The sequence below is a fragment of the Chroicocephalus ridibundus genome, chromosome 1 (genome assembly GCF_963924245.1).
Source record: "Chroicocephalus ridibundus chromosome 1, bChrRid1.1, whole genome shotgun sequence".
Lineage (NCBI taxonomy): Eukaryota > Metazoa > Chordata > Aves > Charadriiformes > Laridae > Chroicocephalus > Chroicocephalus ridibundus.
The window spans coordinates 118,836,875-118,863,608 of NC_086284.1; the positions used below are offsets into that span (position 1 = coordinate 118,836,875).

Consider the following 26,734-nt stretch of genomic DNA (forward strand, 5'->3'; position numbering starts at 1 on the left):
GCTTTAAAAATTTGTTTATACATTTGAATTCTTGAAACACCAAGGAGTCCTTAATGCAGATTTAATTTGTTAGATGAGGAAAGAAAAGAGGAAACATTCTCTGAAACTCTAGTGTTCTCCTAAAATCTGAGGAAGTATCCAGACTCACCTTCCATGACAAGAGAACAAAAACCAAGGTGGTAAGGGTGAACACTTCAAATGAAAAGGTAGAGAGAAAGGAGGTACAATTAGAAATAAAGTTTCTGCTGGGTCACCTTTACAGGGAATGGTAAACTCAGTCAAAGCCCCCAGAATGACAAAGTGAACGTTATAATTTTAAAAAATTCTGTTTACACCACTTGCAAAGTTACATCAAAATTTCTCCTGTCTGAATTTTGTGCCGAAATTATTGTAAAGCTCTGATTAAAGATTAAGAATTGTTACTCACTTCTCAGTATGTAACTATCGCCTTACTACTACAAGGTCTAGTATAGAGACAGAGAGAACAGAATTAAATTGTCTGACTTATTCTGTTCTTTCCTCTAAATCTCCCAGTATTACACTTCCATTGCCTTTTAGCGTAAATGTTTTCATAAATGTGAAAATTTTTTTATTCTCTTATACTTGACAATTCCCCGAGTTTGAAAATAAAATAAAAAAAGGTGAAATTCACTTTTTCAATGCAGAAGGTGTACACAAGCAGGCAGTGCACTGGGAATGGGGTGAGACAGTGCAATTTCCACCCATACTCATATTCTGTTGGCAGGCTATAGCATCTGGCACCACACTTCTGCTTCTCACTTGTTTCCTCGGTAGTTTTCTGTGCCAAAATGAGCAAGGTTTAAGACACCCCCCCCCCTTTTTTTTCCACCCATCCTGAAACAAAGTTCTCTGCGCAAGATCCCTTCTTTGAAAAAGTGAAGTAGTAGAGAGGGAAGCATATTTCACGATTATCCTTTCTAAAAATCGGTATGGCAAAGGAATTTACCAGGACTTTAGATAGGATGATCTTGAAATGTCTTCATGAACACATACAGCTGTTAACATCATTAATCTAACAAAGCGTCCTGGGAAACCAGAAGGTACTCTGTACTTGTCTATAAAATTCCATTTCAACAAAAGTCTACATCATTGCCAAAGAGAAAGAGGTCTGCTTTCAGGTTCCACAAGAGAAATCTTGATTATGCAAACTGCAAAAAACATTTTGGTTTTGTCTTGCATTTGTTGTTGTGGGCAGCAACAGCAACAGTTTTTCTAAGTACCTCTCAGGTTTTTAAGAAATTCATGGTTGGCAGTAATAGTCCACCTCTCTCAACTCCCAAAAGACCAAGAATCCCTCTCTGATTTCTAATTACTAGGTCTAAGACACAGGTATTCAACAGGCATTCACTCACAGGCTGAGCAGACATTACTTAGATAACATACGTATGAAAAAAAGACAATATAAAATAAAACCATGACAATATTATAAAAAACACATGTTATATGGAAAAGTATGTAGTTAACTGGGCTTAATTTTGCTTTCTAACTTTTTGTAGAACTTGGAAAAACTAATTATAAAGTCAGAATTATGGACATTCAGGAAGAACAGCTACGTATACTCTGCAAGTTCGTGCAACTTTTTGTAAAGCTTATGTGAATTCACACATCAGATGGAAATGATGTGACAGAGAATTACAGAACAAATTAGGCTGAAGGAATGTGGCTAAGGAGGTCACATAATCTAAGCTCCTGGTCAAAGCAGCTCCAGTTAGAGCAGGGCTTCATCCAGCTGCTTTTTGAGTATTTCCCAGGATAAAGATTCTGCAACTTCCTTGGGCAACCTGTTCCAGTATCTGACCACCCTTACGTTAAAGGGGGGAAAAAAGAAGAAAAAAAAAAAAAAGAAGAAGAAAAAATTCTTATAGGTGACTGGAATTTCCCATGTTCCAACTTGCACCTGTTGCCTTTTGTCCTATTTATTGCACTCCAAAAAGAATCTGGCTCCATCTTATCACATAATTGCAGTCCTTGCCATCAAATTTTAATACTATGTCTACCGCTTAAATACAGCCATCTTTATGTTACCTTGAAATGAAATTCATGTGAGAAAGCAGGTCTACAGAATAATCTCTTCTCCATGTTCACAGTATACAGGAGTACTTTTCAGAGGACAATTAGCACCAGGTTTAATTTGTAGCAAGAAAGATTTAGATAGGATGTTAAGAAAATTACTTCCTAATTACAAGGTTTATAAAATTGGTAGAACAGTTGTCTGGTGAAGTTGCAGAGATCTTAGAGATCTCCATCCCTGGAGGTCTTTGAGAACAAGTTAGACAAACTTCTACCAGGTATGACACAGATACAGAGATCTCACCTTGGGGCAGAGGAGTGGACTAGATAATCTTTGCAGTACTTTCTGCCCTTGTGTTTTCTATGAAGACTGAGACACCTCTGGTTAATCCAGGCAACTAGCACCCAGGCTTGAGCCTGTGGGCCAAATTATAAAGTATTTAAAGCTACTGAAATACTGAGGTCTAAATTATACATTTGGTATATTGTATTTGTACCTACTTTTTGAAACTTTTGCATTTGCCTGACAGAGCTCACATGCTTAAGAATTCCTTCCTAATCAGTTATGGGAAAATGGAGTTCAAGATCCTTAGGGCAGCGAGGAAGGTGCTCAGCAAGCTCACTACCCTGGACTTCAGGAGAGCAGACATTGGCCTCTTCAGGGATCTTCTTGGTAGAGTACCATGGCATAAAGCCCTGGAGGGAAGAGGGGCCCAAGAAAGCTGGCTAATATTCAAGGATCACCTCCCCCAAGCTCGGAAGCAACGCATCCCAACAAAGAGGAAGTCAGGCAATAACACCAGGAGCCCTGCATGGATGAACAAGGGGCTCCTGGACAATCTCAAATGGAAAATGAAGCCTACAGAGGGTAGGAGTAAGGACAGGTAGCCTAGGAGGAACACAGAGAAATTGTCTGAGCAGCCAGGGATCAGGTTAAGAAAGCTAAAACCCCAATAGAATTAAATCTGAACAGGGATATCAAGGGCAACAAGAATGGCTTCTACAGGTATATAAGTGATAAAAGGAAGACTAGGGAAAATGTGGGCCCTCTCTGGAAGGAAACAGTAGGCCTGTTTACCCAGGATATCGAGAAGGCTGAGGTACTCAATGACCTCTTTGCCACAGTCTTCAATGGCATGTGCTCTAGCCACACTGCCCAAATTGCAGAAGGCAAAGGCAGGGTCTGGGAGAATGAGAAGTCACCTATAGTAGGAGAAGATCAGGTCTGAGACCATCTAAGGAACCTCAAGGTGCACAAATCCATGGGACCTGATGAGATGCATCAGCGGGTCCTGATGGAACTGGCAGATGAATTTGCTAAGCCACTATCCATCATATTTGAAAAGTTGTGATAGTCCAGTCAAGCTCCTGCTGACTGGAAAAAGGGGAAACATAACCCCCATTTTTAAAAAGGGAAAAAAGGAAGATGTGGGGAACTACAGGCCAGTCAGTCTCACTTCCGTGCCTGGCAAGATCATGGAGCAGATCCTCCTGGAAACTACGTTAAGGCACATGGAAAACAAGGACGTGATCAGTGACTGCCAACATGGCTTCATTAAAAACAAATTGTGCCTGGCATATTTGGTGGCCGCCTCCAACAGGGTTACAACATTGGTGGATAAGGAAAGAGCAACTGACTATCTGGACTTGTGCAAAGCATTTGACACTGTCCCACATAACCTCCTTGTCTCTACATTGGAGAGACATGGATTTGACAGATGAACCACTCAGCGGGTATGGAATGGGCTGGATGGTCACAGTCGAAGAGTTGCCGTCAATGGCTTGATGTCCAAGTGGCAACCAGTGACAAGTGGCATTCCTCAGGGATCATATTAGGCCCAGTGCTGTTTAACATCTTTGTTGGCAAGAGGGACAACACAGTTGATTCAGCGCACCCTCAGCAAGTTCGCTGACAACACCAAGCTGTGTGGTACAGTCAACATGCTGGAGGGAAGAGATGCCATCCAGAGGGACCTGGACAGGCTTGAGAGGTGGGCCTGTGCAAATCTGAGGACGTTCAACAAGGGCTAGTGCAAGGTCCTGCACATGGGTTGGGTCAATCCCAAGTGCAAATACAGGCTGGGTGGAGAATGGATTGAGAAACACCCTGAGGAGGAGGACTCGGGGGTTTTGGTTGATGAGAAGCTCAACATGAGCTGGCAATGTGCACTCGCAGCCCAGAAAGCCAACTGCATCCTGAGGTGCATCAAAAGAAGCATGGACAGCAGGTTGAGAGAGGTGATTTTGCCCCTCTACTCTGCTCTCACGAGAGCCCACCTGGAGTTTGTGAGAACACACCTCGAGTACTGAATCCAGCTCTGGGGCCCTCAACACAAGAAGGACATGGATCTGTTGAAGGGAGGACTGCAAAGATGCTCAGAGGGCTGGAGCACCTCTCCTATGTAGACAGGCTGAAGAAGCTGGGGTTGTTCAGCCTGGAGAAGAGAAGGCTCCAGGGAGACCTCATAGCAGCCTTTCAGTACCAAAAGGGGGACTACAGGAGAGATGGGGAGGGACTCTTTATCAGGGAGCGTTGCAATAGGACAAGGGGAAATGGTTTTAAACTGAAAGAGGGGAGATTTAGATTAGATATTAGGAAGAAATTCATTACTGTGAGGATGGTGAGACACTGGAACAGGTTGCCCAGAGAAGTTGTGGATGCCCCATCCCTGGAAGTGTTCAAGGCCAGGCTGGATGGGGCTCTGAGCAAGCTGGTCTAGTGGGAGGTGTCGCTGCCCATGGCAGGGGGGTTGGAACTAGATGATCTTCAAGGTTCCTTCCAACCCAAACCTTTCTGTGATATGATTCTACCCTTCTATGATAATATGCTATTTCCTCCATGCACCGCTACAGGAATGATATCTGGGGACGATTGGTAGGCAAGTGAATTTGCCTACACTGTAACAGCAAAGCCTTCAGTTGGATGAGAACCTTAGACAGGGCAAGCCTTTGATCTAAGCCATTCACTACTACTGAAACTACCCCAAGCATCTATCACCGCTGCTACTAATACAGTATGGTAATACAGGTAGGAGCCAGGTTAGACTTGTGGTACAAGCACGTCCAACAACAGCATTGTGTGTTTTCTTCAAAACTATACTAACATGACTTTATCCAGCACGTGGCTCGTTACAGTAGCGGTGTTAGTTTATTTGGTGGCTGTTCCACACAAACCAGCTAATACCTATGTCCCAGTTGTAAACCTCTGTTTTAAAGGGCATTACCAAAAGCAAAAGTATGTGAAACATACTTTTGCAGGAAGCACTGTTGCAATATTCCTTTTAAAAACAAAGTCTCTGTAGCGCTAAAAGTGAGGTTAATGATATACTAACGTACTGGACACTATGTAATGCAGACACTTAGAACATTAAACATGAAGTTCAAGAACGGTTTATATCTACACAACCATCTTTTCAGCAATCACATCCCTGAAATTGAGCATTTACTCAGAATCTGAGTACCGTTTAGAGCTCTAATTCAAAGAAACAGAAGCAAAGCAAAATCTGTAAATAAATAGTGGTGGGTCGTGCTGTACATTCTGCCAATGAATTGATAGGCATGGCAAATATTTTTCAGTAATATATTTTCTCAAAAGTGGTCAAATGATGATTGATAAAGTCACCTTGGCACAGAAAGATCAGGCTTCCTATTTTCATAAGGTGAGTATAATGATATTTTTTCCTCCCTCTGTGAGATAAATCTTTCATCACAGGGGAAAAAATAGCAGGGGTAAAGTACAGAACTGGTAACGAAAGTGCTCAGAAGAGCCAAATTGCTGTGGTTGCTCAGCAAGTTTCCCAGCTCCACTCACCCAGTCAGCTATAATTTAGATGTCCAACCTTTGCTGCTAAATCAGAGACTTACAGTTCCCCCGCTATTTTGCCCCTGGGCTCCTGCTGAGACAGCCAATGAATATACAAAATCACAGCATGTAAGTCTACACGTAAGTCTATCAGAAACATGATAGCCCATTAACGTGGTGACAGACGGACACAACATGGTTTCAACTTTTAGTCACCATCCACCTGAAATAACTAGGTAGAAGCATGGTTCAGAGACATGGCCATGTATGGACACCTGCCAAAACCCAATCCATGTAGGTATATAGATTTAGACATTCCTCACAAAGTATACTTTCCATAACAACAAAACATTTTTTTTTTCTAGCCCATAGTAACCTTGATGACTCAATGATACAACCAGACCATCTTTCAATACCATACATTATCCCTTTTTAATGAGACAGTCTCCATTCTCTCCAACCATTCAGTTGCATTCTCTTGATCTTTGCACAAGACAGCTTATTTTGGACGATGTCAGGCACTGGACAGTGTGGTGTTATCAAAATGCAAGTGTGTGCTTGAGGGAGCAGTGGTAGGAGAAAAAAAAAAGAAAAATATTTTCTTCACAGAAAAAAAAAAGGGGGGGCAACTTTCTCCACCTCCTCTGAATCAGTTTTTACTATCTAGTTGTAATTTCAGTGCACATAAGATATAAAATTACAGTGATGAAAGTACTCATTACTATGCATATGAAACTGTTCAAGTGTATCATAAGATTTTTGATTAGCTTAAGAAAGAGGGAAGTAAGTTAGGAAGCTCTCGGTATAGTTGAACAGCCAGCACATTCTAGTGATATGAAAACCATACCTTTCTTATAAAGCCTATGCAAACATCAGGTATTGTTTCAAAGATAATGTAATGCACACTGTAACACTTTACACTTCTAAACATTGGTCAAAGACAATATAATTAAATAAAAAGTTATTGCAAGACAAAGAAAATACTTGGAACAATATTTGGAACAAAACGCTACAGCATTAATATTGGCACCAACATTTAGTACAGTATTACAAAAACACAAGTCTGAGTAGCAGACTTTCCTGCCACAAATTTAGATTCAGCAGGAAGGGTTCTGAATTTGCGCTTTTTTAAATTAAAAAATAAATAAGATTTAGTTTTTGGAAAGAAAGAAAGAAACACTCTTGGGTAATTTTAATCTGCTATGCTCCCTTTGCCCCATCTGCGCATCCTGCTGGTTCCTTGAGACCTAGCCCTCTTCATATTTCCTTTTATGCAATTCCTGATGTTGAAGTCCTGTGCACATATGCTAAATGACTCCCCTTCCTCAGTCAAAACCTTCTTCAAAAGGAAAATCTCTTTTAGAATTTTTCACTGATCTAACATAGAAAAATAAGGTAATTTTTTTTTAAATGCCGAAAATTGGCTTTTATTATAGTAGAGTCTCCTCTACTATAGTTTATCACAATCTTTTCTACCTGCATTTCAAGGCATAAAAATCATTAGTCCACGATTTATGGTAACAGGATGCCATTCAGTGGCATTTTCAAGGAGCTCAGAATTGACAAAGTTGGCTTGAATCCACGGGGCTTCTGAACAAACGTCACTGCATTGTTTCCCACCCTGATGTACATAAACTACATTCTTTCTTGTTCTTGAGCTAATAACCCTGTTGGACTGAACCGGGTCTTTATGGAGGCAACTGCAACATCTCTTGATCTTTGGCAAAGCCCAAACAAACGGTCCCTAGGTACCAAAGATGCAACTACACAGAGACTGTAGGCCATACAGGAAGACCATTTCCTTCTCCATGTAGTGTTAGTACTCAAATACATGCAACACAGGATAGAAATCTCAGATTTAGTGTGTTAAGAAGCCTGGTGCATCCCCAAATAAATCTGGAAGACCAGTCGAAGCCCTTTTGGGGAAGTAGCTACACTATTATCTGCATTAAACTAAAACAACTAGGAAAAGGAACAGAAAACAAAGCAAAAGTGCTTAGTGAACAAATCACTAAAATGGCTCTGTGCAAGGCATGATGTGACAGCAGCAAAGATGGCTGTTATCACCAGGCCCTGTCCTGTACATAATTATTTATGATATTTGATTAAATCTAAACATACCTTTAGAGGCAACCACCACTTTCTGTCAAGTGACACAGGAGAAACTTTTTTTTTTTTGCAGTAAAACACTTACAGGACAAGAAGGTATGATTAACATGGATAACATTGGTGAAGAATGGCCAACATGCATATGAATTTCAGCAGAAAGATGTTATAGTGCTTTGGTTGGCAACCAGCAGACCTTCAGGCATGCAACACTTGCTGGTTAGGTATTCATAAGTTACAAATAAATGGTGCTTTAGGGGAATACCTGAAACCATGGTTTGATAATACTACTAGATTCCTTCTTCACTGGCTAACTGCATGTAGAATTAGCACTAGACTCCCACTTCTTTAAGGAAAGACTCTTTAATGTAAGCAAAAACGTGAATTTTGTTTTAAGAATCTGAAGCAGCCAGTTTTTCTGTCTTCTGCATGCGTATTACTACCCTAGCATAACAGACCCTAACCAAGGATACGGCAACCAGGTGCTACATTGTAGTGCACCAATACATCCAACATAAGAACACTAGCAAGTAGTGCTAGAGGTGGCAGGCTTTAGCTCAATTAAATACTAGTAAATAAAAATCATACCTTCAAAAGTGCAGGCAGAGTTGTGCTTTCCTTTTGGTTGCTCTTTAAATTTATGGCTTCACTCCCTTTGTTTTCAGAACTGAAAAACAAAGATATTTTGTAACACTGAGAACTTGCATTATTCAAGTCTACCTGAGAGCCAACACAGTATCATTCAATTCAAACATGAGCGCATCATCTTAAAAGGGCAGAAGAACATATGTTCCAAAGCATAGCCCATATTCTCCACATATTGCAAATGAAAAAGCCATGCCCAAAAAAGCTGAAGATGGAAGCAAAACGCCTGTTTCACCCCATAGAGACGTTTTCCAACTCAAGTACTAAGAAATGGCACACAGCACTTCAGCTCCCCCAGATGAAAAAAATCCCAAACTTTCTGTGCTGTGTATTATTCTCTGCTGGAAAATGATACTGTAGTTATCAATTATCTACTACAGCAGCATTCATTGCCATAGCACTATCTGGCACACCTGGCAGATAGAAGGTAGCCCCAGTCCTTATACTGACGACTGTGACCAAGTGGAACATACTTGGGGCAGATGGAATCATCAAAAATCATGGCTACCACGTTTAACAGATCTTAACTGAACATACCTAATGGGAGTTTGCAGGCAAATTCAGAAGAAATTTTAGACAGGGGTCAAGAAGCATGTTGTTATTACCAAGGCAACACCCACTGTCCACTTTAAAAGTCAGAAGTCCAAAGTTGCATATGTCCTTATTGCCAATTTACCTTGGTCAAAATTTTCTTCAGAGCCCATCTTTGGAATCCACCCTGTCCCCCGATTCTTATAATAATCCTTGAACACAATCCAGTAGAGAACATTTTAATCAAAGCCTTTATGCTACATGCAGCTTAAAAGCAAAAACTTATCAAGAGAAACATTAGAGGATGTTAATGACAGACATCACTTCCTGCATTGTATATCAAAAGCTGAAGAAAAATAACTTTGTACAAATATATCATGTGAGAAATGCTCAGTATTGCAATGAAGTCATAATCACTTCAAAACCCCTTCATCAATTTTAGAAATTTAGCTTTGCTATTGACAAATGCAAAGCCCTTATTTCTGAATTTGTATGAAGAGATGAACTGAAAGCTGTTTAAATAGAAATACAAAATAATTATTTGCATTTTGGTGAAATTCTGCCAAGATTTGGAGAAAGGATTTAGACGTAGCAGTACTCCTACAGCTACTGACTGTTAACCACAGGTAAGCACGTCTCAGAAAGACTTCTGAAAAGAAAGGTTTTCTTCCTATTGTGGATTAGGCATCTGAGTTATAGATAAAACACAAAAGCCAGTCTCACTAAATGTTAGCTTCCCTCTCAGCTGCTCAGAGACAACATTCCCTGAACAAAAATGAGAACAGAACTCTCCTGCAATTAAGTTTTTCCAAGATCTTTCAGGTCTTTTCAGATACATCAAAAGAAAAGCTCCTTCCTCTCTTTTACAGATCCTCTTCGAGTTGAAAACCACGTACTTTCAGATCACCTCAGGTAATCTTTCATAATGCATTCATAAACACAAAGATGCTTTTTCAGTGAGAGATTCAGACAGAAATTCTTGGCTGTTCTTTGCCTTCCTGTAAGACAGAGCAGATGAATTAATATTCTATCCTATGAGTTTCTTCTGCTGTTAATGTGTTTCATGAAGGAGATGTCACAATCACTTCTGGGCAATCTGGCACACTAATAAAAGCGCTTCTCAGTATGTAACCTATTTTCTCCCTCCTTCTCAGATCTGCATAGCTTTTCCTGATGCTGATACACTTGACATGAACAGGAATTCCCTGTACTTAAAAGCAGAATAATGATGCTGATCTTCACCAGACGTTCTTCAGGATATCACTCTTTATGGAACTGGTGTGCGGGCCACAAATGAGATCCTTGCTTTCGTTAAGTATTGCCAGCACAGATCACCAGCGTCCTATTCTTTTACCACTTTGTTTTGCTGATAATCTTCCCTTCAACGTCATTCCTACTTCTTGTTTGTATTTGAAATATATGCCTGTATTACTTCTAGCTAGCCAGGCTTAGACGGATTGCTATTAAATTCCACAATGTACATACCAAAACCCAAAGAATGCAGCTCAGTAGATAAGCATCTTAAAATCAACAAGAAAAAAACCCCACAACTTTATCAAAACTGTACTTTCCAGCATAAAATAAACCTAAACCTGGAAGCAATTCTAGTGTTTCTACATTCCTAAACCTTTTGCTTTAGGGTGTAGTTCCTCAACATGCTGACTTTGTCAGCAGAACCAGCTTTAGAAATTTCCACACCTTCCTCCTCAACCTCAGCTATCTCTTCCCACCCTTAACTCAGCTGAGCAGGGCTCTGAGTAGGGCCATGGATAAAATCAAGGAGGGAACAGAAGTTTCCATCAGGAACAATTCAGCCCATGATCCAGTTTACAGCATGGTGATTTGTACCAGCACAATCGAAGGGGCAATTAATGCCGCTCAAGAGGCAGGAAGAAGTAAGCATGCGCCCCTGCAGCTCACTTCACCACTGAAGCTGCTTTTTGTGAACCTCTTCTACCCCTTACCCAGTTTTAAATGCATCTTTGACTGAAACCAAATGACTCTGGCTGAATGAATTAAGTTTACAGCACAAAAGCTCGCTTTGCTGGAAAAACGCCTCTTGGATTGTTTAGGATAGAATTGTTTTGTTTCTCCCAAAGAGTCAAGATTACCTTCTACACCAGCCTAAACACCACAGACCAGTAGCTGATGCCATGCTCGGGACTGAAGAACTGGCTGGTTACACCTCATTGGGCTCAAATGATGCAGCTTATCACTTCCCACTACCAACCCCCTACAATTTTTAGACCTTCCCCCTCTCTAATTATGCATCAATCACGTAACAGTAACTAATCACAAATTTTGAAACACTACATGGTATTTTCTCCACAAATCCTCTGAAGAGGCAACTAAAATAACAAAGTTCATAGGCCTACACACAACCCTATGCTCCCTGTTAAAAAAAACAAAACAAACATGGTGAAGTTAATGTAATTATGCCACATGTATTCTTATGTTGCAGTGTAAGCCCATGTTGTCCATATGAGTCTATATTCAGAGATGCAGTAAACACAATTATTAAGCTATGGCATTCACAATTAAAATTAATTCTTGGGAAATACACAAGACATTTAGTATTTATGCTAAAAATTACCCATTCTTAAAACTTTTATACGCCCATGCTATCCTATCAGTAGTGGCTAGATGTTACACTTCCAAGTACTGTATTCTAAGGGGGTTTATAGTTTGTTTTTTTTCTACAGAACAACTTTTGCAATAAACATCTATAAATGTTGACCTGGTAGTGACATGGTATTACACCACCAAATTCTTATGCTTTCACTAAGAACTGAAAACAACAGACTGCTAGTGTATACAGGCTCACCAAGAAATAGGGATTGCCTCCCTCCCACTCCATTTGAGCTACATCCGTCATATTAAAGTTTGGCTCCGCAGAGTTTCAGCCTTGCCTTAAGCTGTTCTGGAGCGGTGCATTTTTGGAGTACTTTGCCATGGCAGGTAGTGAGCATGCTATCCCCAGTTCAGCACATCTACGGCAGTTAGGCTTGTGCTTAACCACCCACATGCTTTGCTAGATCAGCCAGCTCTCAGAGAACATTTCAGCACTTGCACTTGCTAGATTAGGAAGATGAATCTCCTGAGTCTTCAACTCTATGCTTCACAAACATAGGACTCCACTAACCCAAGTTTTGAATCTACTTTGTACTTGCTTTTAAGAAGCAAAAGAGCAAAGCATGGATTCCATGGACTTCTTAACTATACAGGTGGTCATTTACAAATTGTCACAACCACTTGTTTACATATTTAGACAGATATTACTTTCATTTTATAGATTTTGGGTTTTTTTAAAAAGCATGGAAATAGTAAATAATGCTCTGAGTAATAAAGATACTGTCAAAATTAATACTAGAAACCAAGCCTCTCACTACTTTTCAAATACATCATCTACTGCCTTCCTGCTGCTATTTCTGCCAGACATTCCCTTTTCTCTTACGTATTAGTGCATCCAACATGGATGGGTTAATCTTCAGCAAAGGTAGAGGGATCTCTTCTCCTTGACTGTCTTACTGCTCTTCCCTACTGTCTTGCCAGCCTGCCCAACCTGATCAGCATCACTCCTATTCTTTAAATAATCAAGATTAAACTCAAGCTGCAAAAGATCCCATTCTGTATGTTCTGCACAAACCTTTCTTTCTGTAATTTTCCAACACTTTCTGTTCCTCTGCTGCTGAAAATCTGTTTTGACCTTTCTGTAATACTTGGACAGGTGGTGTCTGAATCAGCAGCAGATTATTATGGGAGAGACAAATGTTCATGTTCTGCATTGTTGCTCCCACAAAAAGTAGATGCATATAAGCAGAAGTACTCAAACTCAGGCTGGTTAACATACGTGAGAGTTTACAGTCAAGAAAAAAAAAATCAACTTAATTGAGCAAATTTAAGTACACTTTGCTAGATCTTTTCCAACTGCCTCTAAAACCAGAGCAAAATAAACAATCACATCTTCAAAAGGCCCTCACAGCATCTCCGTATGGTGCGAGAAGTCTGCTTCCTCCATCGTCATCCTTCATAACAATCCCTCGGAACTTGCATATTAAAAGCCCATCCCCTTCTTCCTTTATTAATCTACCCCACCCATGTTATGCACACAGCAGACTGCAAATGTGTTGTGTGTCAGATAAAAAAAAAAAGCTACAGGCAGCGTGCAAGTGCAATAAAGCACAAACATGCAAGTTTTGATGAGACTGACCAGGCACAGAGCTCACCAAACTGAGAGCAACCACTGGGACATTATAGGTTCTTTCTACAAGCAGAAGGTATGGGCTGCTGATTGCTGTTTGGGAAGGGGGAAATTAATGGTCAGTCTCTTAAGGAAATAGGGACAGCTGGCTAAAGCTCAACTTGGACAGCACTGCGACAGCACTTCCAGATGTCGACCCTTCCTCCTTCTCCCACTGCTTAGAAGCAAAGTCTCTTCCAATGCAGCAGCTCCAGCATTTACTCCTCATGCAGTCCAGATGTTACCAGATAGACGAGTGCACTATCATTTTGCCATCCCTCCTTCTCTCTCTCCAGGGACAGATGACTCCCTGAATAGTCAAACCCTCTTTGCTACCGCATTAGGCTAGCATTATTTGGTTTTAACTGGTCTTCTCTTCAGATTAACTCAGAAACCATTTAGCCATTTAATGTGATGACTTTTAATGCTAAGAGAATAAGCAATGCCTAACCTAAAAGAGGCCCCACGGTGCCAGGAGGCAAAAAGCTTCTACATCTGGCTTTAGTGACAGAACACTAATAAACTACACTTGACCTACACAAACATCTATCTGCCCAGGTTTCATGACATCACTTGTGACATCTCCTTCCCAATATTTTCTAAACAGTTTTCCTCAAGACAACGTGTTTTTTGCGATTGTTAATGCAATTCACTGCCCACTAGAGTTCTCACTTCGGCTAACGTCATTTTTAAGTTTCCTTTCTTGATCATTTCTTTATTTTAGCATTCTGGGCTGTAACAGCAGCTCCTGACCCCTGCCTTTTATTTCTCTCTGAACAAAACTAATGCTCCTCTCTCGGAAGTAACACCTCATTTGGTTTTGGTGTCACGACTTCTTTTCAGTTTTACTTAGTGCCAACACACTGGTGTTACTTAATGCCAACACTCAGGATATTTCAACAGAGGAACAGAGAGACTGCTAACAAGGATCTCATCACCTAGTACTTCAAAATCCATCTATGTGAGAGCCTCCCTAAAGAGTGTGAATGAGTGGAAAACCACGAGTCTAATAATACAAGACCAAAATCTCCATGAAGTTTCAGCACATTACAGGGATTCTCAAACCACATCCACAAACCACAGCAGTTATGAAACTTTTATTATACATCTGCAAAGAGACATAGATTAGCTAGTTTTGGTTTATTCTCTGTTTTGTCTTCCAAGTGGTAATTAAAAAGACGACTGCTAAAAATTCAGACCTTTTGAGTAATATTTTTCTATATATACACCAATTGCCCTACTTGCCATACAGACCCTTGTGATTACTGAAGCTGGCCTCCTGCATACTTTAGATTACAAAATTTCACCAAGGGAGACCCGTGTCAAGTCTTTAACACCTGACCAAAAGATACGAGTTTTGATTAAAAACCATCAAGCAATGGTAAATCTACTGCATTGGTAAATAAGACTTTTCCATGTAAACTACTACTGAATTCACTACTTAAAATTACGCTTACTAGTCCGATTTGTCAAGCTTCATCTCTCAGCTACAGGATCAACCTACATCTATGTGGGACCGATTACAAAGGCCTCAGGTTCAAATATCGCCTTCAAGTCACAGGTATCCTATGATATGAAGCACTTAAATCTTATACACCTTGAGGCAGAGTCATTCCTCAAACTGTAACCCTGTCATTTCAAAACCTTCTCTTAGATGAACTAAATGCTATTAAGCTGCTTCATTTTATTCTGTAAGGGAGGTTTTCCAGACACCAAATTGTGCTGGAGCTCTTCTCAGAGCCCTTTTAACTTTGTCAGCATCTTTTTCATGATAAATTGTGGACACCGCAACTAGACTGAGTACTCTAGTAACCAAAGTTCATCCACAGAATACATGTACTTTGCAATTTATACATCCGAGAACCACGTTTTCTCTCTGAGCCACCACTTTGTTTTGGCTGCTCACATTCAGCTGATTGTCAACCGTGGCAACTCAGTCTGCTTTTAATATTGTCATCTACGTGGTGATTCCCATACTTTTCGCTCTAGTCGTCTGCAAACTTCACATGCTACGGTTTTGTCCTCTTTCAAATTATTTGTGAAGATACTAAATAAATTGATTCAAAAATATGTCCTTTTAATTTTCTTCAAGTAGATCAAGTAGAAAATTATTTTTCACATTCAGACTTTTTATATCCCTCCGTATGTTGATTCTCAGCCCACTGCCATTACACTTGCAAATATTTTAATTGGAGCATCAACACCAAGTCAGATGCCTTAAAGAGTCTAAAGATACTATTTCAGCAGTTTGTTAACTGAAGCTGTCATCTCATAAACAAAACTGAGTTTGACATTTCCCATCCTCCAGAGATGACAGGATCAACATCATGTTTATTAACTTCCCAGGTCACCCAGAAGGCTTGGTATATCAACTTTTCAAACCTTCTCCTATAATTCAACCAAATACAGTAGACTTAAAAGTGAAATGCCAACACCTTACTCTAGATACTAATGTCACACTTGTGAAACCATTCATGTGCTGTGCAGCTAGAACTATCAGAACCTGATCTACGAAGAGAAGTCAGTCAATTTTTTAAGAGTCAAACTTTTGGCATGTATATCGAATGACATGAGCAAGGGTACACTAAACATTTGCTAAATGAACTGAAAGGAAAATGTTACTGTAAAGCCCAGTGGCAACAAGATGCACCTTAAATTGGTGAGGAAATCAATGAAGATTCCTAAAATCTGCCTTCTGCATCAAATGACAGTTAAAATACTTTAATATTTTAACAGAAAATAAAGATGCTAGCATTTTAACAGAAAGTAGTAACAAATAAAGAGCTCTTTCCTCTGTTTCCCTCCTACCCAAAATAGAATATTGCTCCTTTTTGAAAAGCTTCAAAATGAAAAATTTTACCCAACTTCTCAGAAAGATTCCCGAGGCAAACCCTGTTCCTGGGAAACCAAATGGTAGTAGCAGTGACAAAGTCTTCCCCTCGTCTCTGGCAAGGCTGTTGGGGCTTATCATAAAGAGAGAGGGAGTGTTTGCACAGAAATTTGGATGTGGAGTTTCTGGCTCCTACTTCCGTGCTTAAGCTTAGGCCACACACATAGGGGAGGAGCAGTAAAGACATTAATATAAATGGAAATTATAAAAACAAGTTAGAGAGTTTAAAATTAGAGGGTCAAAGGAAAGCAAAGCTGCTATTTCATTTTTAACAAATAAGAAGGGAAGCAGAGAAAGGTAAGGAAGGAGAAAATGGAGCCAGGAGGAGGCAAGAACTTAGGCAAGACAAGTGTTAGAACCAGCTGATTAATTTGAGTGCTGAAATAGCACAAAATGTATTATATTCAGTAAACTATTCAACTTCAAAACTGGTTTCATTACAGACAGCATTAAGCAATTTAGGTTGTTTTAACTGAAACAATTTTTCCTCTCAGACCTGTTTATGCTGCTTATTTACATACTGTTCTTTGCTTCTGCGGCAAAGCTAGGTCAGCTTCATGTTTTGCATTAGCAGTGCTGTGTCACATACACTATGTGAGCTACATGCAGTTAGCATAAGCGAAGATTTTTTTCAATCCTCTTTCAAAATGCAGTTCAATATATTATGGAAAATAAAGATGCTACAAAATCACAGCTATGCCAGATTTTACAATGAAAATTTACATGAAAAATGCAAGAACCAAACCATGACTTTACATTGAACATGTACCTTTACGTTTAAACGCTAGAACTAAGTCAAATAAGTATGATGGCCCACGATCAACCTTGCTGAATAACAATCTTTTTTACATGTGAGGGAATTGAACAGCCTACAAAGGCTAGAAAAAAGAAATACAAATGCTTCTGAGTAGAGCCTACTTCAATATTGGGCAGTAGGATTATACCAGATTACATGAAGGTTTTTCTTCTGGCATCTGTCAAGCGCAGTAACCAACATTAATGTAGAATCTGCTCCACATTTGCCAGTCTGACTGCTTACAGTTTCCAATATTCTTATGAAATAAATGTTACTGGCCACTAGCACATAAACTTGGTATAATATCAGGAACAGACTTACAAACTTTTATGTTTATTAAGGTTAAAATTATTGAATTAATAGAGAATAGAGTAGGCAGCCCATTACAAAACTGTTTTCAAATGGTACGTTCACAGGATTGGGGATCAACGATGTTACTTACAAATGGCATGAAAATATGAGATATTAAAAAAATTAATCCAGGAAAGCTTTAAAGCAGCAACTGCTGTCCTCCTGATAAACAGAGCATTACAGAATTTTTAAAAGATGTCATTAAGAAAAAGCACCCAGGAAAAAACAAGCAAGAGAGACTGGTATCATAAGCAAAATGCAGCGAGCTCTTCTACTCAGGCTGGAGCAGAAAACTCTTGGTAAAGGCACACAAGGCTACGAGTTCAACACAAGAATATACTTTTCCAGTTCTCACATGTTTTACTCACAGAATATACATTGGGAAGTATCCTACACTTTCCGGTCATTATCAAGGTTCCCTCTTTCACATTGAAAGCATGCATTTTCCATTCAACCAAAATAAATTTGATGTCTAAATTTGGAGCATTTAACTGATGATTAAAAAAAAGTCTTTTGTCACTGGAATCCTTTCTGCATTTGCTCTTTGTGTGCTCACAAGAAACACTTCCTCCTACATTTTTCCCTACACATCACTGTCCACAGGTGAACTGCAGATCCATGCACTTCACATGTTCATACACTTAGGCTCTAAGACCTCCAAACTGCTTAAGCAGACATACTGCCTTCAGTAAAAAACTTTAGCAATTTAAGAAACACCGGAAGACTCAGAAAAACAAGACTCCATTTCAAAATGAGGCACATCGTGAAATCACATTAACACAACAAAATTAGAGACTACATTTCATGTTGCAAAATTGACATGAGAAAGTCAAATGACTAAGGAAATCCACGTTTCTGATCTTAAGAGTCTTCAAAAGTGATGCTGTAAAGTCAGTTAGAATTTATAAAAATTATTTTAGAAATTAGAATACCAGATAGATAGATATATTAATAAGCCCTGGAAAGCCTAAGCAACATAGTGCTGTGCTACCGTTTGGAAATATAATAGTATATGCTAACTGATTTATACAAAATCCAAAACCAATCAGAAAATAAAAGCAGTAGTTGGGTTTTCATCCTTTTAAGAAGTTTCAGTAATCAGAAATACAATCCCCACGGTAACATGTTTCTGAATTTGGGTGGGTTTTTTTTCACCTGTGAGTCTTTCGTTCACCAGAGGAGACGACCAGGAAGTTTTCATCTTTGCAAAACAGCTCCTTAAAACCAGCTGGTTTAGAAATATTTTTGTATTAACTCTAGCACTTATGCCAATAATTGGAAAGGAGACAATGCTGTTAACATTTAAAATAAGGGGAAAATAATATGTTGCTTTGTTTCTTCCAAGAAGCACTGCTATTACATTTAATACTCTGGTAACATTTCCTTTACAAAATGTCTCACACATACATGGCCAGCTGGTGGGCTTGCTCCTTTGGGTCTCAGAACGTTTATATGAGATGTCTAGGTATGCGCCTAACTCTAATCAAACAAGTAGTCCCACTACAGCGCACAGAACTATTTACCTATTTAATTATAGGCAACCACTTTGGTACCCTGCTGCATGAGGGCCTTTGCTACTATTTTGAATTATCCTGCAATAAAAGTCATAATAGAAAAATCTAGGAAGCACAAAGAAACAAAAAAAAGCCACCCCAAATTCACAAGTGTACAGAATATTTTCATAATGCATCTTGCTTAGGTAAGTCTAATTTGAATTCTTCTACATGGTTGGAGTATTCCCCTTGCTGATTCTACAAAACATCATCCCTGATACACACTCACAAATGAGTTAAATTTTAACAACAAAAAAAATTATGTTCGGCCATTTAAAGGAAAAAGTTTCTTTATTAGAAAGCAGAGATTGATTTTTCCAGCAAACAATGGATTTCTTCATAGATGTTAATAGCACCTGAATCAAAACCAGCCAGGAGGTAGTAACTTCAGAGGAAGTAAGTTTAAAACGTATTACTCCCCTTTCAATCAATTCCCAGCAGTGCCCAAAACCACAGTTTTTACAACTACAAAAATACATGTTCTTTGTAAACAGGAACAATGACTGGCAGTCCCAAAGGAAGAAAGAGACTCTCTAATCTCTCCTCAGGCAGAATAAACAAAGTTCTTCCATCTCTGAAAGCTTGTAGTTAGAAACTAATGGATGAACAGAACAATAATCTCAGCCTGAAAAAATAATTTAAAAAAAAAAAAAAGCAAAGCCCTCTAAAACCAAATAAAAGGTTGTTCTTCCCTGTTTGATGTCTCTGGTACACTTCCGCAATGCAGAAGAAATATCTGGACAAACACAACAAAGGCCCACTAGCACTGGTAGTTATTTGACTGACCAACCAACCAACAGTACTTGGAGGGAAAAAGATAAACCTGAAATAAACCTGCTAAACAATATCCAGAATAATGAATAGTTTAAATGAGATTTTGGGGTTAGCTCTGGGTTAAAGTGATCAGTGAAAAGTGTCACACCTCTTTGGCAGCTTCTAATGTGACCTGAAAGGTCACGTTTATTTGCAACACAACAATTGCTCAGTCACGGAGGCTGCTTATTTCTGAAACAATCTGCAGTGGATTGACTTAACACTGTAAAAGCTGTATCTTCATTCAGATGGACTAAAGAAACAGGTATTAAAAAAAGTAAATGAATAAAAATATCAGACTCCCATTAGAATAGTAAAAATTCAACGGAATTTTTTCACCCTGGGGATTTAGACTGCTCCAGGACAAACACTGTGGTAACAAATAATCAATTTTGTATTATTGAAAGTAGCAAATAGCTGAGTAGAGCATAATGACAATGGCTGCCTTCGATAGAAATTAACGATAAAGAACTAGGACGAAAAGCCCCAAAGCCCTTGTTCAAAGCAGCCCCAACTCCGAAGAACACATGCCAGAAAGTGCTCGGTGGGAGATACCTCACGTTTGTCTACATCTTACATCAAAGTCAAGGAAGCCCTTAACACACGTGCTGTGCTTTTTGCCACCACAAAACTTGCAACTAATCTGCATAGGTTATTTTTTCCCCAAGCAGGCCAGCCTCCAGCAATTCTCATGTTCTTCAGACCTACAAATTGCCGTAAGGGCAAGTTATTAACATAAGCTCTTTGTCAAATGAGGTTCTCAGAAGAGTCTAAGACACTGATTAACAAACAATGTAATTCCCCCCCTCCCCTTCCTCCTATTTTAAACCAAGGCCATAGTAGGTTTGGGTTTTGTTTTTTTAAAGCTAAGTCTGAACATGGTGCCTGCAGCAAGAGAGGACAAGAGCTCCATACCCTGCAGAGCTGAGGGGCAGCTGTGGGAAGGAAAGCTGGGGGCTTCTATCCAGCCGCTGTTGCCTAACTTGTGGGAGCAGATGGAGAATGACTTTTGGACACACGCAGGCCCATTTCTGCACGTTTTTTAAATTTAGGAAACCGTCGTGTTCTGCAGAGGCATTACACATGATGCATGTCTCCAGAGGTCAACACAGGTACACCAGGGGTGTATTTGCCCCTGTATAACATATTGCTCCCTCTCCTGCCCCTTTATCTAAGTGTTCTGCTTTTTTGAAAGGCAACGCTAGGTAAAATATCTCCATACAAAAGTTTCTATATATTTCGAATTTGATCTGGTTCCAATATATATCATACTGATAACGTGAACAGGAAATTAACCATCCTGGTGTATACATTTCTCATAACACTTCACAAAAAGACATATTCCCCAAAGTCACCTCACACACTCCATCCACACCTTAACAATAAACATACAAAGTAGCATTGGTTCCCCTTCCCCACACACACGCTTTGTTCGGCAATCCATTTTTCTACACAGCCAAGCTCACTAAATAAACATGACGAGCAAACCTGCGGCACTCATCCCAACCTAGCGCTGCTTAATGTATGCAATTACGCTAATCTGCGAAGAAGGCTACCAGTGGAAATCAAATACGAGAACATCAGCATTCCTGACTAACACGCCACGCTGCAACCCAGCGCAACAAAAAAAGCTCCTTAACATACCAAATTGGACTCCTCAGAGTGGGAGGGTTTTTTTTGCTTACTTCCACTCCAGAGAGGAGTCACGGCCACCAGGTAACCGTGAGGAGTTAAAGAACAAAGCCAAGAAGCCCGAGCCTTTTCATATCTATGTGGACGATCCCAGCTTCCTAATAAAGGAAAGGCTCTTGGCTGCAGGAAATGAAACTGTGATTTAGATAAAGATAATAAGACTCCAGACCCAAATTAAATGGAGCAGGTCTACCACCAGTGCTACCTGCAGACAGGCTGTTTAGCACGCAAACCACTGAACTGGCATCACCCTCCTCCTTACCAACGTGACCGCTATGCTTTTTTGTTTATTCCGAACCACAGCTGTAGGAAGCCAGCAAGGAGTTGTCCGATGAAACCTCTCCTATTGCCTCTCCAGGTCCTTGGCCAAATCCAAGCCTTTTCCTTCTCCCATATCTCAACCACCCCTGCCAGATGCAACAGCCACGCTACTCCTGCAACCGTAAAGATGCCCTTGATTCGGCAGCCTTGCTCCTCGTTTGTTTTTTTTTTCCCCCCCCTAGGAAATAAAAAGCAATGTTTCGTGCTCATGAAAGGCCAGTGGATCCTTGGCCTCAAATGCTTACAAGTAAAACAAACCCTCAAATTTAAAAATCCTCATGGTGCACATATGAGACCACTTAAGATGGCCAGTACAAGACAGCAATACACTCTGCTATTTTTCATGATTGCTGAGAATATGCAAGCAAGATCCTAAAGTTCTTCCACTGCAAGAACTACTGTGATACCCACTATCTATCTGATTAAACTGTACTTACTTGTCTGCTGGTTTAAACACAAACCTATGCAGTATCAAGAATGATTCAAAGATTAAAACCAACATGTTAAAAGCAAAAAATAAGTACTACACCTGAGGAAATAAGGCCTAGCCAGCTGGCACCTTTTCACCACTAAAATATAGTAATTAACTGGGGCCAACAATAAGACTGCATGAGAAGCAGATGAAAACTTCATCTGTGCTTCTTTCCTAGGTAAATGCAGAAATCAGGAAAAAAAAAAAAAAGGAAAAAAGGAAGAGGAACAAATACACAAGAAGTTTCCAAAACTTTTCATCTTGTAAAGTCTCCCTGCGCTAAAAAATAATTATTAATAACCAGGTTTCCATCAAACACAAGTTTTGCATTGAGACTTACACACATCAGTAATATTTATGTTGCATTAACATCTGATTTACACTAGTCCAAACCAAAACTGTAAGTGTGAAAAGTGAAAAGAAGAAGGAAGAAAAACCACAAAACAAAACCAACCCAAACAAACAAAACAAGCCCAAACCCCTCACAGCCCACCCGCGCCCTGCCCCGCTTTCGGTTTCCGAGGAAGGGGGTTGCAGCACCTGCGGAACAAGCCGGGGGGGCGGCCCAGCCCGGCGCACCGCCGACGCCCACGCCGAACCCCCACAGCCCGGGACGGAGCGGTCGCCCGTGCGCGGCAAGCGGCCGCTGCCCGCGGGACTCCCGTCGCTCGGCCGGGGGAAGGCGGGCGGCCGGGCCGCCGGCGCTCACCCAACGGTCAGGCCAACCGCCGACAGGACCCCTCAACCGTCCCCCCGCGCGAACGACGGGCCCGCCGGGGGGACCCGCCTCACAGTTACGGCGAATTAAAAAAAAAAAAAGAAACGCCACCGCCAAAGACAAGGAGCTCGGAGGATGTCGACGTTCAGCTCCCCCTCGCCGCCCCCGGTTTCAAACTCCCTGTGACAAGCCGCCGCCCCGGCCGGGGCCGCCGCTCTCACAGGAGCCGGCCCCCACCGGCTGTGGCGCCTGGCGGCACCTCAGCAGCGGGACACCCGGGCAGCCCCCCCCCGCGCAGTGAACACACCCGCTGCTTCTCCCTCCCTCGCCCGCTGGTGTTGCAACATCTACCGGGGCGGCCGGCACGGTCCCTCGTCCCCCACCCCGGGGGCTGACGGCGCAGGTGGGACGGGGCAGATCACGGCAGCGGGCGCCCCACCGGTCCGGTCCGGTCCCCGACATACCTGTTTGCGCTCGCCGGCCGCCCCGCCGCCCCCTCCCCAGGGGGGCTCCTGCCGAAGAAGCGGGAGAAGGTGCTATGCCAGGAGGGGCCGGCCCGCCGCCGGCTGCCCCCGCCGGACATCGCCGCCGCCGCCGTCCGGGACGGGACGGGACGCTGACGGGACGGGAGGCGCCACCAGCAGCCGCCCGGCACCGAGTCCCCACAGTGGCGGGAGGCAGCGGCGGCAAACACCTCCCTCCTCCCCCTGCGGGGGCGGCCGCCGACCGCCCCCGGGGCGGAGCCGCTGTTCCACCGCCTCCCGCCCCTTCCCGCCGGCGGCGCGGGAGGCCGGCCCGCGTGCGAGGAGCGGGAAGGACGAGAGCTGCCGCCCGGGGAGGCGGGAGAGCGGCTCCGTCGCGGCGCGGCTGCAGAGAGGGAGAGGCTGGGACAGGAGAAGGCGTTTCACCGCGATCCCTGCTCCGGCAGCGTCCTTCCCTTCGGCAGGCGCAGCAAGGACCGGCTCTGCCGTCCCCAGACGCCCGGCGAGGGAGTTTCTGCCCCGGAGAGAGCGCAGGGAGGCGGGGGGAGAGGGATGGCAGCAGAGGGGGAAGTACCACTGCGGGCAGCCCTGCTGCCTCCTCCCGAGGAGGGGTGTTGGGTTGGGTTTTTTGTGTTGGGTTTTGTTTTTGGTTTGTTTTTTTAAGTTAATGTGGCATAATTAGCTTGAACAAAGAGAAAAGATCAGAAGCAAAAATTATAAGGACAGATAGCCTTGAGAATTTACACTCCTCCTGACTGCCTGCAAACCCCAACACTAACCTACGTTTTTTAACTTGTGCCAACTTCGAGATACCACATGTGTTTGTCAAGGCAAAGCCAGTAACCAGCTTCACACTGTCTGTCTGCCACGTAACGTATCTGCCTGTTATGCCAGCACAGTAAAACATTTGCATCACATGAAGGTACACAGCAGCAGTAGCGTGGCTGTTTCTCCAGTCACCTCCATCACTTCAAGATGAGTTCAGGCCATCCTTGCTGACAACAAGTGACTTGGAGGAAGGGGGTTCTCCTGCCTTTTCAAAAGATTTCTTCCTAGAAAGGAAGGGGGTTGGGGTTGGGTTTTTTTGAGGGGTGGGGGTCAGTCTTTGGGGTTTTTTAAATACTGAAACCTTCATTTTTCTCCCTCTGAGGACTGGTCTCCCGTGAGTTAACCTCAAACTATCTCTACCATCAGAGACAACCTTGCCATTGCAACAACCCGGTGATAAATATTATCCTGGTTTTATAGGTAGAAGTGATGCGCAAAACCTTCATGATTCACTGAGTGTGAATTACTAGTAAAATAGACTAACCTTGATGCCAGGATTTTAACTACAGAACCACACTTTCTTCTTTCTTATCTTGATGAGCATCTCTGCTGTTGTTTGTGACTGCCTACACATCACACCTTTTTATCAGCTCCTTTTTGCATCCTCCCATCTCACAGAATCACAGAGTGGCTGAGGTTGTACTGGACCTTGGAAGGTCACCTGGTCCAACCCCTCTGCTCCAGCAGGGCCTTCTGGAGCAGGTTGCCCAGGGCCGTGTCTTTTGAATATCTCCAAGGATGGAGACTCCATGGTCTCTCCGGGCAACCTGTGCCACTGCTCGCTTCTTCTCTGTAAGATCCCTCTCCGTTTGTTCACTTCGATTCACCCCCTCTATATCCAATGCCTCTTTGTCTTGATACTGCCGTGCCATAGTATCACCCTGCCGTGGCTGCAACTTGGGGTGGATATGAAGCTGGTACTCAAGGCTCATCTGCAAAGCAGCAATAAAACAGCCTGGAAATAAACTACTGACAACTTTTCTATCTATTTTCCACTGCCTCAGCTATGAGCAAAATCTTTTCAGAAGTGCGAAGGCAGCTCCCCCTCATATTGTTCAGGTCTCATATAGCTTCCATGTGGATTTTCAAAATAGAGACACGGGTGGATACTGGACATGTACTTAAAATCTCTACCAGTCATTCTGAGTTGGGACTAGCTAGTTGTTTCACAGGTTACAAAAAGTAGCTTTCGCCTGGTGTAAGTACTAGTCACAAACCGTATTCAGGGGACAAGCGCTTACTACACAATAAGGTCCGGCCTAGTTTTTAGTGTCCAGACAAGAAACAGACAATACTCTCAGTGATACGGAGGCCACAAGCCTGGCACAAAAATATGAAGTGTTTCATTCCAGAACAGTACAGAGGAAAAAGAAACCACATTTTGAGGGTACCTACACGCAGTTGCCCATTCTCAGGGAATGGCAATCAGGGTTAAAACTATAAAAATGTAACAGCAGCCTCTAAGGAACATTACAGAGGAGACGTTCCCTCTGACATTCCAAATAAAAGTAATTAAAGCTCCAAAGCCAAATTAGAAGAGTGGCAATTTATTAAAAGCAATTAAATGGGACTGCACAAACAGGCTGCAGGGAGGCTTAGGCTCTCTGTGACTGTTTATTACTTTTAATTCTTCTCTGCCACCTACATTTCACAGCTTCCCTACCTATTGCTTAAGTAAGATCTAATCCCTAAACTGTAGCAAACCTGAATATAATAATTAGCATTTATAAAGCATCCGGTATCTTCAAAGGATTTAAGAATTAATTAATCCTCATAACCACCTCAGGATGTAGTTAAGTATAATACGGTGAGTGGTTTGCACACAGAGACAGAGGCAGTCAAAACACCTAGCTGCATCCAAAATCTGTCCACGCTCTACCAGCGAGGCGCCCGGAGGGGCACCACAGTGCAGCATGAAGCATTACCAGGGCTGTGCTCATCCAAGAACAAAGAGCCAACCTAATCAGAAATGCTAATCCCAAACAGTAACATTTCGTGCTCAAATGTGTTGCTGCTTTCTTCACTGCATCTAAAAGCAGAAAATACGGGAACGTAGCAAATGGCAGTTCTGCCTTCCATGAAGGCACATAAGTAAGTTCTAATCAAAGTAGCAAAACTATATCAATATAAAAGATGAACGTGGCCCAGGTTAGATAATCCCTTTCTTTTTGCATACCCTGGAGTAACTGAGCACCACATGACTTGAGAGTAAATAATTTTGACACTGTTGAAATAATGAAGTGGGAACTGCCAGCAGAGTTGCCAAGAGGAACCCAGTTTTAGCCATCTACACCTTCCACAAAGGGAGAAAAGTTAGGCTTTTACCCAAAGATGCAGTATCTACCACGTGGCAGGTGGCCTCGCATATTAACACAGCTGTCAGCGTTAAGAGCAACACCAACACATGCAGCCAAAACAGATGGGGGAAACAGGTTCCTTTCTGTCTCAGATTAGAGTACTCAC

General features: G+C 41.8%; 1 protein-coding gene across 2 annotated transcripts in view; it reads right to left on the minus strand.

The window, feature by feature from the left end:
- The window catches only part of CRYBG3 (crystallin beta-gamma domain containing 3), a 95,797-nt gene extending 72,169 nt beyond the window's left edge, over positions 1-23,628 (minus strand). For both annotated transcript variants that reach the window (XR_010072875.1, XM_063348713.1), the window contains exons 1-2: positions 23,426-23,628; positions 8,528-8,606 (exon numbers count right to left, since the gene is read on the minus strand). Coding sequence is in view for 1 of the 2 variants with exons in the window: in XM_063348713.1 (XP_063204783.1) it covers positions 8,528-8,606; positions 23,426-23,544 (198 nt within the window). In the remaining variant the exon portion in view is untranslated. The remainder of the gene's footprint in view (positions 1-8,527; positions 8,607-23,425) is intronic.
- Between the last annotated feature and the right edge of the window lie 3,106 nt (positions 23,629-26,734).